Source organism: Typha latifolia, chromosome 4, assembly GCF_019914945.1.
Source record: "Typha latifolia isolate L0001 chromosome 4, TyphaL0001v2, whole genome shotgun sequence".
NCBI classification, from domain to species: Eukaryota; Viridiplantae; Streptophyta; class Magnoliopsida; order Poales; family Typhaceae; genus Typha; species Typha latifolia.
The window spans coordinates 11,268,931-11,283,501 of record NC_133089.1 but is presented as its reverse complement, the minus strand read 5'-3'; the positions used below and the strand labels follow the sequence as shown (position 1 = coordinate 11,283,501).

The window sequence follows — 14,571 nt, the reverse complement described above, 5'->3', positions numbered from 1 at the left end:
AATCAAAATTGACAGACCTCATATTAGTAGCCTAGAATTCTATTTTCATATTATTGAAGAGATAAAGAGGAGAAGATCGCATGATATGCCTCGGATATTATAAAATCATATTGCTACTTGAGTAGTTCAACATAATGCGGACTCTTTAAAAATATATATGTATATATCTGATCCTTTCCAGTTTATATTATCTTTTATAGCTGCTTTTTAAGTTAATTTTGTAATAAAATAATAAAGAGGATCACAGTCAAGTTGCATCTTTTCTTACTTGCTTTAGTTTTTCACCGATGGCATGGCAGGTAAAGCAGTATGATTAATCTCGACAATCAAATCCTAAACTCGCTTATTCCATTTATAAAGTTAGAGGAGAAATTCCAAGCACCATGATAGACCTTGTAACTTGTATTGAGGTATCATTAAAACTGGTATGTCATATAGGAAAATTATTATATCATAAGAAAATGCATACTCTAACAGCGAGTCAAATATGATGATAAAAAATAAAAATATAAAGTTTGTATGGTCAAGACAGACTTAATAGAGCCCCCACATAAAGTGGGAGGAAAAGATTTTGTTGGATTTGAGCATTCCACATTATGTGAGAGTGAGATCCACCCACTTAAGTGAAAGAGAAAAAGTAGAGAAATAAAAAGAAGGCTAGGATTTATTCTAATGAAGTTAGATTAGTTAAAAAAAAAGACTAACTTTTAAATGAGAAAGAGAATGATTTCTTAGAGAGCTTGTGGAATTTATCTCGAAGAAGGAAGAGAAAATTTTGTGCATGCCATTCTTAAAAGGGGGAAATATTTTGTGAAATTGAACATCTCTAATAAAATTGTTCTTATTCTCGTGTGAAGTATTAGTCCTCTTATTTGATTGTTTTTCTTAGTTGTGATTTAATAAAGTGATCCAGTGAGTTTTACCTCATGTTAGAGGGTTTCACATAATTTATTTAATAAAGTATTAGTCCTCTTATTTGATTGATTTTTTTTTGCCAAACTCAACCTTCCACAACAGTCAACCACCACCACCCCCAAGAAAGACCTCATCGGCAGATTTCTATAGCTGAATTGACATTGAGTCAGTTAGTTCGACCACCCGAGACCAAGTGGACTCAATGTAGACAGACCTGAATCCCACCTTGGGCCAGTAGGAGTACAAGTATCCAAGCTCGACTGAGGATGACCCACTGAACATAGCAAGTTTGACTCGAGTCACCTTGAGGATAAGGTGTATGAAAACGTGGTGGATTGATACGATTCGGACTTCACCGATGTTGTCTCGAGCATGGATACACTTTAGCGGTGTCTTTTATTCTTGTTTTAGTGTTTATTTCATAAAAAAAATAAAATTTTTTTGTATGTCGCATTCGAACACAGATGGAGTGCGTTCAAACGCGCTTATGAACACTTGCATTAGGTTCGCAAAAATAGAAAACATGAAATGTGTATTTGAATGGGATCGAGCGCATTCGAATGTCGCGTTCAAATGTGGATGGAGTGCATTCGAACGCGCTTGTGAATGTCTGTATTAGGTTTGCAAATACAGAGAATGCAAAATATGCATTCGAATGCGATCGGGCGCGTTCGAACGCGATCAGCAAAAATCTTATTTTAGGGTTAATAATTGTCATTTTTGAATTGTTTGGTTAGACTCTAAAGGTGTGGATGGCAACCATGAAATCATTATTGAATGAATTGAGTTTTGCCTTGTCCCCTTCATCTTCTTCTCTCCCATTTTCTCGTTCTCTAGCGTCGCCGCTTCTAGCCTCCCTTACCTTAGTCCCTTAGGGGGCGGCCCACTCCTCCTCCTTCTTCCAATCTATCTATCACTTTGCCCTAACCCTTCCATCATCCATAACCCTTCCACCTCCACTTACTCACCGGTGCCACCCCATTATCGCCGGTCCACCATCCTCCACCATCATCAAGGATCTCATGCCTCCATCCACAAATCCAAAGATGGACTCCCTGATATTCGTCTACTGATCGGACGATATCTCAAGATCCCACCGTCCAATTTGCCTGAAACTAGATTTATTGGAAAGTTCTTTTCTAGGGCTTCAATATATCAAAATTTCATGATCTATTTTTAAAGTTCCGTGTCAGATGCTGTTCAAATCTGAAACTCGGGATAGATCGAGCCTTGGCCTAAGGGGAGATCGTATCAGACGATAGTTGGAGTTCTTACCATGAGTGGAGTGGTCTTATAACACCGCCCACCATAACAGTATTGGCATAACTCCATTCGAGGTGATGTATGGGCGCACGGCTCCGACATTACGCGCCTATAATCCCAGTGTTATCTACAGATCGAACAGAGGTGGACTTGGCATTGATGGATAGAGACGCCACATTGAAAAAGTTTCGTGCTCATCTTAAACTTGCTCAAAATCGCATGAAGCAAGTTCATGATAGCAGCCATTGAAAGCAGGAGTTTGACATCGGTAGTTGAGTGTTCATGAGGGTGCAATCGTACCGACATGTGACCTTGCATCGGATACGAAACCAGAAGTTAGCACATCGCTACTTCGGTCCATTTCGGGTGTTAGAACGTATCGATCAGGTTGCATATCGCTTGGAGCTGCCTAAGGGGTCAAGAATACATATGGTCTTCCATGTTTCGTTGCTGAGAGAGCAGATTGGTGATCATCAGGTCGTGGGATCAGTTCTACCGGAGCCATTGAAGGAGACAAAAATTGTGGAGCCAGTTCATGTACTTGCTAAGCGCCGACGACGTCATGGTACCAGATTGGAGATGGAGGTCCTAGTCTAATGGCTTGGCAAATCATCTGACAAGGCAACATGGGAGCTAGAGACGGATATCTTGGAGTGTTTCCCCGACTTTACACCTTGAGGACAAGGTGGGGGAAGCGTGGTGGGCTGATACACCTTGCTAGAGTCTTTTTTATTGCGTTAGTTATTTATTTTCATAAAAATAAACTTTCTGTAGGTCGCATTCAAACGCGGAAGGGGGCGTGTTCGAATGCCTTTGCGAACGCCTACATTAGTTCGCAAAAATAGAGAATGCAAAATATGCATTAGAATGCAGTCGGACGCATTCGAACGCCTACGTGCAAACACCTGCATTAGTTCGCATCCACAAAATTAGGGTTAATAATTAGGGTTAATAATTATTATTTTGGCTTGTTGACTAGCCTCTATAAAGGTGTGAATGGCAGCCAAAATCATTATGATTAATAAATATTAGTTTTTATCTTCTCCCTCCTCCCTCTTCACCAACTAGCCACCTCTACCGTTGGCAAGGTCTCGTCTATCTTCTAATCTCCCTTGTCTATCACATCCTCCCTCCTCCTTGGAATCTCGGCCACTTTTCCCCCTTTATCCTTATCCCTTAAACTACATTAACCATCCACCCACATCTCCATTATCATCCATAACCCTACCATCATCTTCACCCGTCACCACCACTATCATCCCCACTCTATCGTGTTTTCGTCCCAGTTTCAGTCCGAATCTGTGAAGGATGTAACTACCAAAAACGTAGATTAAAAAGTTACGGATCGACCACCATTGGTTTCGTAATTATCTTATTACGAAAGAATATTGGTGAATATTTTCCCTCGATTGCGCAAATTGCTTCCTACAACTTAACTAGATATTGAAAAGGAAGTTCCTTACCGTATCACCGTCCTGTCGCCCCCGCCCGACACGGGCATGTGCACGCCCACGCGCTCACACGACATGTGCGGCGCACGCGACAGGTCTGGCGAGGCTCGTAACGCATAGATAAACCCTTATGCTCACATTATCTATCACAAAATAAAATATGACATCATCAAATTAAACTTATTAACATATCCATATCTAAATCCACAACAAACTACGAAACCAAAATAACAAGTTGCAATTTTGTTAATAAGCTATGAAACCAAAATAAAAAGGAAGAATGTTGTCAATAAACTACGAAACCTAAATAACAAGGACGTATATTATCAATAAACTGTGAAACCAAAATAACAAGGATGAATTTTGTCACTAAACTTTGGTAAATTTAACTGTACAAACTAAAATGGTCCCACAAAATCAAGAGAGCTTTCTCAATAAATGGCTTCATAAATCCTTACAAACTAGAAAAATCCTCACTGTAGAATACAGACAAAAATGACGAACTCTGAGAAAAATTTAAGAGAAAAAAATTTAAACAATAACCTCAAAACATTGCAATATAACTAAACAATGTTACTAAATATCAATATCAACACCCTTATACATATATTAGCAATGCTAAATAATAGAACAATACTGATAGTGAGAATGCAAAATAACTAGTCAAAAAATTAGAGCGGAAGATCTAGCTTGCTTACCAGTGATAAAGAATAGCTTTTGATGAAACCCTAGATGAGATTTAGGGGAGTCACTTGATTGTGAAGCGAAAATCGTAGAGTAGAAGAAGATGATGACTACAACTTATATTCCGAAGCAAAACTCTATTTTGTTCTTTAAGTACGAAGGAAGAAAATGAAAAAAATGACTTTTTTTATTCAAAGTCATTAATTACGGTCTATTCAAATGGGTCACCATACTCGAGTATAGAAATGGCAAAGTTGGAAGAAAAATATGAAAAAAAAACTAAAAATACAAGGGAAACTGAAAATAACCCTGCCTTGCAAAATCGAAAACAAAGTAGATTTTTGGTGCAAATAACCTAAGAGTCAATGAATCAGATCTTGAGCTATAACTGAAGAAATTTGGCCTCCATACCTACTTCACATTTGGCATGAAATTAAAAATCTGACTATTAATGTGGTTAACAGTATTTATATAAAATGCATCATCGCTTTTGTAATTTAATTGTATTTAATTTTTTAATTTAACATATAAAATTGACTGTATATACTTTTCTACCCTCAATGTATATTTTATTATATGAAATCATAAGATATATTTGGTTTCTGAATATGACTAGAATTCCCTAACGAACTTTTTGGGACTAGCTCTGGACTCAAATCAAACGCCACCAAGTTTAGGGTTTATAGTATCTAAATTTAGGGTTTAGAGTTTAGTCTATTTGATCGCCCCTGTCTCCCTACCTCCTAGAAAAGACAGTTTTTAACCCTGTTACGAGGGTTGACTCGGTAGTACGTGGACTGCACAAGATTTGACTCACCAACCGTGTCGCTTAATATAAAGTTTCCCATGAGCACCCGTAATTTGGCTCTTTTGTCAAGCCTTATAAGTCTTGACTTTAAGCTGCAATTATTTAGACCAGAGAGAGAGAGAGAGAGAGAGAGAGAGAGAGAGAGAGCTTGGAATTTTGTTCCATGTCATACCCTAAAGGAAAGGTTAATACTTTCTTCTCTGTTGTTGAGGTTCTTGTCATCCCTTCCATAGTTCAAGTCAAAGGCAATACTTTGGCATAGTCTTACAAGTCATTACTAAGGTTTTTACAATAAGCACTTCCTTCTTCTACAAGGAAATATATGCCTAAAGCATGGACTCTTGGTTGCTTCCTCCAGCTAATCTGACAAATTAATTGCAAATCCATTGAATTAATGTTCTTCTTTCCCACCTATCATAATTTTTAATCAAGCTCCAACTCCTCCATAGCGCACATAGTTTCTGGCATACATACTAAGTGACGATCTTATAGATAGCAAAAAGAGAAAAAAAAATGTCGGTTTAATGTCATTTGCAAAACTAACTTAAATACCTTCAAGATTATGAGCTCGTAAATTAATCATAAGCTAAACAGGATAACTAGACTAACCCTCCTAGAAAAAAAATCACGAGGAATCCAATCTATGTGTATATTGTGCTTAGGTGAAAAATATATTAAATATTGACCCTAACATTCACAGTGGATTCAAACCAGTGATCTTCATCATGGGTCAGTAAGACCTGTCCATAGGATTTCTTATAGTGGAGTTAGTATCAACAACAGCAACCCTAACTTCTTGATTAATTATTATAGCCCTATCTCTAGATGTGGAGTTAATATATGTATGTATGTATATAATCTAATCCTTCAAGGCACCACATCTGAATTGGAGACTGCTTTAATTGATGGAGGTATAGATGCCGCTAATATCTCATTAGTCCTTCCACCAAAGAAGACTGCTTTAAATAAGTACTTTTATCATAAGACAATCTAATCAAAATTGAGAGACCTCATATTAGTAGCGTAGAATTCTATTTTCATATTATTGAAGAGATAAAGAGGAGAAGATCGCATGATATGCCTCGGATATTATAAAAAAATATTGCTACTTGAGTAGTTCAACATAATGCGGACTCTTTAAAAATATATATGTATATATCTGATCCTTTCCAGTTTATATTATCTTTTATAGCTGCTTTTTAAGTTAATTTTGTAATAAAATAATAAAGAGGATCACAGTCAAGTTGCATCTTTTCTTACTTGCTTTAGTTTTTCACCGATGGCATGGCAGGTAAAGCAGTATGATTAATCTCGACAATCAAATCCTAAACTCGCTTATTCCATTTATAAAGTTAGAGGAGAAATTCCAAGCACCATGATAGACCTTGTAACTTGTATTGAGGTATCATTAAAACTGGTATGTCATATAGGAAAATTATTATATCATAAGAAAATGCATATTCTAACAGCGAGTCAAATATGATGATAAAAAATAAAAATATAAAGTTTGTATGGTCAAGACAGACTTAATAGAGCCCCCACATAAAGTGGGAGGAAAAGATTTTGTTGGATTTGAGCATTCCACATTATGTGAGAGTGAGATCCACCCACTTAAGTGAAAGAGAAAAAGTAGAGAAATAAAAAGAAGGCTAGGATTTATTCTAATGAAGTTAGATTAGTTAAAAAAAAAGACTAACTTTTAAATGAGAAAGAGAATGATTTCTTAGAGAGCTTGTGGAATTTATCTCGAAGAAGGAAGAGAAAATTTTGTGCATGCCATTCTTAAAAGGGGGAAATATTTTGTGAAATTGAACATCTCTAATAAAATTGTTCTTATTCTCGTGTGAAGTATTAGTCCTCTTATTTGATTGTTTTTCTTATTTGTAATTTAATAAAGTGATCCAGTGAGTTTTACCTCATGTTAGAGGTTTCACATAATTTATTTGTCTTTGATTATGGCTAGGTTATTAAATTTTGATTGTTTTAAACTCATTCTATTTGCACAAAAATATGCGGCTGCTATATTGATTTTGGGTTTTATTTTATAACAATAAGAGAGAATTAAAAATAATACACACTTCCATATTATTTCTTATTTATTTTTCAACTTAAGACAACAACCAAAATTGGCAAACCTTATAGAATTCTATTTCCATAGTATTAGCGAGAGAACTTGAAACGGCTCGGATATTATAAAATTATATTTATATATATATATAATAAATACAAATATTAAACTGATAGTAAACTTAGTTATCATATCTACTAATTTCGTTTTATACAAATAATAATCAGGACAGTGAACTTAGTTACATTTTATAAGGATATTAATTAAAATAGTAAACATAATTAAATTTTATACTCAAATGCTATTTTTAACCTATATAAATAGTTGCATTCACTATTTAAATATAGATACTAATTTAAAAATCAAGATAGATAGGTAAATCTCAACTCATATTCGTTGTACCTGGAATATGAAACTAAATGCAGAGATGTTTTGAGATTAATATTTGATGAATTTTCTACTAGAGAGAGTATAGTTGTCTGTTTATTTTATAGGAAGGCTGACTCAATTGTCCTAAGTTATATAAACTCTCTCTCTCTCTCTCTCTCTCTCTCTCTCTCTCTCTCTCTCTCTCTCTCTCTCTCTCTCTCTCTCTCTCATAATAAAATACTAGCTTTAAGATGACTCAAAAGATTGGTATCTTCAATTGGGTCATAAAGTCCAAAGCTTTAAAGCAATTATCTAGAAAGGTAGTTGTACATTCAACTACCAATTCTAGTTAACTGTTAGTGGTCCATGAGTCAAGATCAGACCTACTTCAAACACCTTCTATATTTCAAAATACAAATACTTTGTAATGTTTGAGAATATTATGTTTATCTCCTATTCGAAATCATTTTCAGTAGATAATCATATTGACCATTTGCTTTAAAATTATAGAAACAAAGCTTTCAAGTCTTCATGCAGGGTTGATAATGTCAAAGGAATGACGTCCATTTATTTTGGAATCAAGCATTTGGACCCAAGAAATGGTTGGCTGGTGAAAAAGTCAATACTCCATTCTTCTCCAAATCCACTAAAGATTTGTCTTTAAATAGTCAATGTATATATATATATATATATATATATATATATATATATATATATATATATATATATATTGAGCTATAGCTGAAGAAATTTGGCCTCCCAACCTACTTCACATTTGGCATGAAACTAAAATCCTAAGTGCAAAAAGAAAAAAAAGTTTGTATAAAATACACTGTTGCTTTTGTAATTTAATTATATTTAATTTTTAAATTTAAATATATAAAATTGAGTGTTTATATTTTTCGACCGTAGATATATATTTTATTATAATAAAATACACATAATTTATATTTAATTACTAAATATGACTAGAGTTCCTAAAGAAGTTTCAAAGATTTGGTCGCGACTTAAGTTTCCGGTTTATAGCATCGAAGTTTAGGGCTTAGAGTTTAACCTTTACCTCTTAGAAAAACATAAAAAAAAAGTTTTTAACATCATAATGAGGATTGACTCGTTGGCATGTCGCTTAATATGAAGTTTCCCATGAGCACACGTAATTTGGCTCTTTTGTCAAGCCTTAATATCTTGACTTTAAGCTACAATTATTTAGATGATAGAAAGAGAGAGAGGGCTTGGAATTTTGTTGCATGCCATACCCTAAAGGAAAGGTTAATACATTCTTCACTGTTGTTGAGGTATTTGTCATCCTTTCCATAGTTCAAGTCAAAGGCAATACTTTGGCATAGTCTTACAAGTCATTGCTTTAAGGGTTTTTATATATAAGCAGCACTTCCTTCTTCTTGAAGGAAATATAATTCCTAAAGCATGAACTCTTGGTTGCTTCCGCCGCCTGCTAATCCGACAAATTAATTGCTAATCCATTGGATTAATATCATCAATTTTAATTAAGTTCTAACTCCTCCATATCACACGATTATGTATATCATTTTATCAATATTGTTGCCTATGATGAGCTCAAGCATAGGATTAATTTTGTTTGCAGAACCCTCTAGAGATTATAAGCTCGTAGACTAATTATAAGCTAAACAAATTCAAAAGATAAACCCAATCTGCGACTTAGATGAAAAATCTATTAAACATTGACTACAATGATTGCCTTCTAGGACCATGTTAGATCTCCCCTCCAATCAATTAACAATAATTCATGGAGTTAATATTAACAACAGAAACCCTAACTTATTGGTTAATTATTATATCCCTATCTCCAGATGTGAAATTTCTTAATTATACGTCAAACCCAAAAGACATACACCCATTTTTCTTTTCGTTTTTTTCTTGTATAATCTAATCCTTCAGGTCACCACTACATCTGAATTGGAGACTGCTTTAATTGATGGAGGTATAGATGCCATTAATATTTCATTTGTCCTTCCACTAAAGAAGATGCAAAGTGGGAAATGGCTTCTCCCACCCCACCACCTTCACTTTAATTAGGGCTATAATTGTTGTCAGCCTCCACCCACAGGAGACTAATTTATGGCTCCATCCAAGAAAAGGACATTAGACCTCTTGAGGGAATCCAATAGATATATTTTTATATTTGTATAAATCTTGGATCAAGTTGGGCAATTTGTGGGAACAAGATGCCTTTTATTTCTACACTGCAAGTGTGGTCATGTGATATTGCCCATGCTTCAAGTCAAAACCTTCAGTGGAAGACATATCAAAGCCCACTTGCTTTGCCTTTTGGATTTGTAGAGGGAGAAAAAGGAAATAGGATATTTCCAAGTGACACTTGAGTAACAGTGAGAGGGGGGTAAACTTACTTAGTGCCCTTAATGAGATATTTATATTTAGATATTACTGTTTAATTATAGATTACAAATAGCATGAAGACAAGTTATAAAGCATAGAAATTAGAAAAGAAGAAGACAAAGGGTGATAGGAAGCTTCACGGCAAAGAAGTCAAATCAAATCCCATTATGACATGCTTGATTCAACTGCACTCTTTGTTGCAAGAACTGAACTAATTTTATTCTCCCTCAAAGACATTCCCATTTTCTATGCAATTTCTTTTCTTGATACTCAAGTTCCAGGTTTGAATCAACACTTTCCTTGCAAGTGACCAACTAAACAAACAAGCTTAGGTTTATTATTAAATGTGAATAGCTCCGGCATCTCCAAGCAATAGCATACTCCCAGATGCACTTACAATTTTCATCAGAGGGTGGTTGATATAATGTTCATCAGATTATATATATATATCTACCTTCTCTTTTACTAGCAAGGATAGTGGACTGCAACTTAGGTGTATTTTTAAATGCGTTAAAAATTGAAATGAACTGGTTTGTTTTTAAGGGTTAATTATATTGTGACAGCCTTAATTAACTAATTAGATGTTTAAAAATGATTTTACTCCAAAAAATAATAAGTATTATTAAATTTTTTGCTTGAGTAAGGAGGATATGACACTAGTTGACCTACCCCCCCCCCCATTAACCCCACCATACCATCCATAATTATGAAACCTCTTCTGCCCATCCAACCTACCCGATTACCCAACCCTAAACTACCCCATTACTACCACTCGCTCATCCCTCCCCACCACTGTGTATTACGCAGTACTCACTCTGCAGTGAAAGTACCGTTTTGACCTCACGGCGTTAGTTGTGCCAACTGACGCATACTACTATTAATGATAAGAACCAAACAAAAGGTGGAAAAGGATAGAAAGGGGGCGAGGAAAAGTCGTAACGCCTCTCATCAAGGCTGACACGAGTCAACGATGACAGCAACGTTATCTTGTCGCCTTTGACCGTCCTCCCCATCGGATACGTTTTACCTTTCAAGTTTCAACAAACGCGGGACCCACGCGGGACTTTCTGACGGCCGCGGACGCCAAAACGGTATCAAATCCGCTTCGTCGAACAGAAAATTATAATTTCTCGATTTCTTCTAAAAAAAAACTCCTTTATACATATTTCCAAAAAAAGCCCTTCGAGGCGCAGAGAGAGTTAAAAAAAAAAAAAAAAAAAAAAAAAGGGGGGGGACGGTTTAAACGGACGGTGAGGATCTGATCATGATCAGGATCAGGATCGGATCGTGGGGTCGTGGGGAGCTGGGAGAGCTGGGTTCTGGGTGTGGCGGTGCTCGCCCTCGTACGTGACGATGAGCATCGCGGGGTCGTCGGGTGCCCTCTCCACGTGTTTGCGAGCCGGGCAGCCGCGGAGGCTGCTGCACTTGTAGTAGCCCCTGGAGAAGGAGAAATAGAGGAGAGATCAGAGGCGTTGGATGGAGATGAGACGGCGAGGGATGTGGGAGAGGAGAGAGAGGGGGGGGGTTGTAGTTACCGGGGGTAAGGGGATCCCTTGATCGGCTTCTGCCCATATTTTCGCCATGAGTACTCGTCCGCCGGGATGTCGGCCATCTTCGAGCTTATCGCCGGCACACGGATCGTCTTCTTCACCCGCGACTTCCTACTTTTTTTCCCGCAAAAAGAAACAGAAAATATTTGGTAAGAATCAAGCCCCAGTGGCGCAAGATAAGGTTTTGGCACGGTTCATGCTAACGTGCGCGGAGTAGTGTGGGGGTGAGAGGGTTTACCTCCGCTTGGAGCAGTGGCAGCGGCCGCCGTTGATGGCGTATTTGCCGGTGGCGTCCTCCGAGTGCGCGTGGCCGTGGCACCTCTTCTTGGGGAGGGACAACGATGCGAGCGGCGGCTTCCCAGTGGAGGTGGCGCCGGCGCCGCCGGGTCCGGGGAAAAGGAGGGACGACGACGAGACCCCTGTCTTTCCGTTAGAGACGCTTCCGTCACCGGTGATTGACGAAAGGAACGACGAGGTTGCCGAGGAGATCGGTGTCGAAATGGTCGGCTTGGAGAAATCAAGGGTTAGGGCTTTAGCAGCAGCCGGCTGCTGCGGCGGAGGCGGTCGAGCCTGGAGCGGTACCGGGGCTAGGGTTAGGGTTTCGGCGTGGGCTTTTGTGGGGCCGCGGCGGAAGCGGGCGTGGCCGGTGCGGTCGAGGATGGAGATGACCTTCTTGAACTTGGAGATAGTCAGATCAGCGATCTCCCTGCAGTCGAGCTCCGAAGACTCCTCCTCCGGCTTCTGGCGATGTTGATGTTGGTGGTGTGAGAGCTGGAAGATGAAGTGCTCCATTCCCCGGAGCCCCGCCGCCGCTGCCTCCTGGATCGCCATCTGGTCGTCCATCCTCAAGTACCCTATCAGATCGACGGTCATCCTTCGCCAATCAGCACACTCGCTCGAAATTTGACGGACAACAGCGAGAGAGGAGAGATCAGGGTCGGAAATGGGAATGCGAAGAAAGGAGATTGGGGGGGCTTTATAACAACGTTATTTTGGGGGAGAGAGCAACCGGAGTAAGCGGTAGATCTAGTCAACGGAGACTTTTAATCAGACGGCTGCAAGTTATTTCAAACTGTTGACTGGAATAAATGGCTAGAGGAACCGGGAGGAGCCGGTGGAGGCGCGTCAGCCGTCGGATCATGCAAGGGGGGGAGGAGATTGACAGCTGGATGGGAGAATGGGAAAGTTGACCGCTTGAGCTGGAGTCAGAGCATCATTTGATAAAGGAGGGAACACGATGTCTTCGGGCAAGCCAGAGGTCAACACGTGGAAAAGCATCTGTGGGTAATCGAGGCAGCAGTTAATGTTAATAGGATTCTTAGGAGAGAGGAATTAGATTTTCTTTTTGTTGGAGTACCGGCTAAGGATGTGGCTGAAAAATATTTCTTTATAAATATTTTGATTTTTCCTTCTTTTATTTATTTTTTTGCATGCATATCCTTCAAAATTTCATTATTTACTGTTATATACTTTCTCAAAGATGATATTTACATGAATAAGCCTCAAAATATATATATATACCCCTAGAAGGACTTATTTTTTATATGAATAGCTCTTAAGCTAAGTAGCCATTAAATTTAAACTTAAAAAGACAAATATTTCTTTATTCTTGATTTTATAAATTTCTCTTAGTATACGATACTTTTATCTTTTTTTACTAAATTATTGAGATTTGACTTAAAAAGTAATCCCGTCGATATCTATCTAAAGAAATATATGTTTTGAGAAGTATATATACAAATATCATCTGTAGAGGAGCATATAAGTAAATAAGAATCTTTTTAAGGGTATATATGCAAAAGGATCAGTTTAGACTATTGCAATGTGACACTAAATGTAATAAGTCTGAAATTTTTTGGCAAATATTTCATGTTAGATCATGCAAGGATTTCAACTCAATTGATGCATCCAGAGTTTCAGGATCTCATTTGGATGGGTTTGAAGGTGTTCGAATGGCTAGAATGCATTATTTGAGAACTAACAAAGTGATGTCTAGATGGGATAAGTGTCATCCAAATAGTGCGTAGGATAGAAGTAGAAGATCTAAATTTAGAAACAATTTTGAAGATTCCTATGGTGGCTTATCTTAGCATAAATATTAGATATTCCTAATATCTATTTAAGGAGCCTAGAGCAAAAGGCTGAATCATTAATTTAAATGAGAACTCTAAAAATTTCTAGTCTCACTTTAGAAGAGTTCTTTAGTTCTCCCACGGAATGAAATTTCTATCTATCGTGGGGAGAGCTTGTATACTTATGTTTGAATTATTAATTCTACGTCAGAGATTGATCAAGAGCATCAGAGGAGTTGAATTTTGAGTTATTATTACTAATATTCGCTATCAACGTAAAGGGTTTGAGGCGTGTAGTGATGTACTATGAACTAGATGTGGAGACAATTTAATTATTGAGTAATTAATCGAGACAAATTTCGACCAAAAAAACGTAGACTTCAATGCTTAGATGGCAAACTAGCTATGGGGTTGTAAGTTATTTATGTTTCTACGAATGATATGAGTAGAGGATCTATAAATTTTTCCTCCGTGTGAGAGAGGTTTCTCATGTTAAAGTAACATGTAGTGTGTTTGTCGTGTTTTAATTTTTCTATTTATATTCAGCTTTCTAACTTCTACTCTTACTCTAATATTCTCTCACTAACTTAGTTTAGTTTTCATAATTAGAATAGTGTTCAAATTTTCATCTCCTACTCCGTTTTGATTTTCAACATTTGATCCTTAATTGGTTTTTCTAATATAATCTATTTTTTCTAAACCAAATTATATTTGATTTTAACTTTTGACTTTGACATCTGATTTGGTCTTTTATTTTTTATGCTTTATCATCTAAGGAAGATTATGATCCTGACAATGACATTGGATCTGAACTTATTATGGTTTTTTCAATTAAGAAATTCAAAAACTTTATTAGGAAAAATAAAAAATATAGCAAGGGAACTCAAAATTTGAGGACTCACAAGGAGGAAAGTCACCAGGTTGAATGGCTCCTTCTCCTAGTTCGACTTACACCACCAAAATTGGTAAAAAGATACAATATTATATTATAAGCTTAAGTGTCAAGAATATGGGC

The 14,571-nt window shown here is 37.1% G+C and overlaps 1 protein-coding gene across 2 annotated transcripts; it reads right to left on the bottom strand.

Moving 5' to 3' along the window:
* Positions 1–11,042: 11,042 nt before the first annotated feature.
* Positions 11,043–12,461, bottom strand: LOC140786529 (WRKY transcription factor WRKY51-like). 2 transcript variants are annotated; one of them, XM_073135022.1, is made up of 3 exons: positions 11,723–12,461; positions 11,470–11,598; positions 11,043–11,371 (listed from the first exon to the last, which is right to left on the bottom strand). In XM_073135022.1, exons 1-3 carry the CDS (start codon positions 12,355–12,357, stop codon positions 11,209–11,211), a joined length of 927 nt encoding a protein of 308 aa, XP_072991123.1. In that variant the 5' UTR covers positions 12,358–12,461; the 3' UTR covers positions 11,043–11,208. The 2 variants fall into 2 exon arrangements, with proteins under 2 accessions (XP_072991123.1, XP_072991124.1); XM_073135023.1 differs by having other exon boundaries at positions 11,470–11,595; positions 11,723–12,430.
* Positions 12,462–14,571: the final 2,110 nt, after the last annotated feature.

What these genes read in the sequence shown, in the direction of transcription:
- LOC140786529 (XM_073135022.1), bottom strand. Translation starts at nt 12,357, where the DNA reads ATGACCGTCGATCTGATAGGGTACTTGAGGATGGACGACCAGATGGCG. An exon ending in TGCCACTGCTCCAAGCGGAG is followed by an intron (nt 11,599 to 11,722) that starts GTAAACCCTCTC and finishes CGGGAAAAAAAG; the next exon opens with TAGGAAGTCGCGGGTGAAGA. An exon ending in AAGGGATCCCCTTACCCCCG is followed by an intron (nt 11,372 to 11,469) that starts GTAACTACAACC and finishes CTCCTTCTCCAG; the next exon opens with GGGCTACTACAAGTGCAGCA.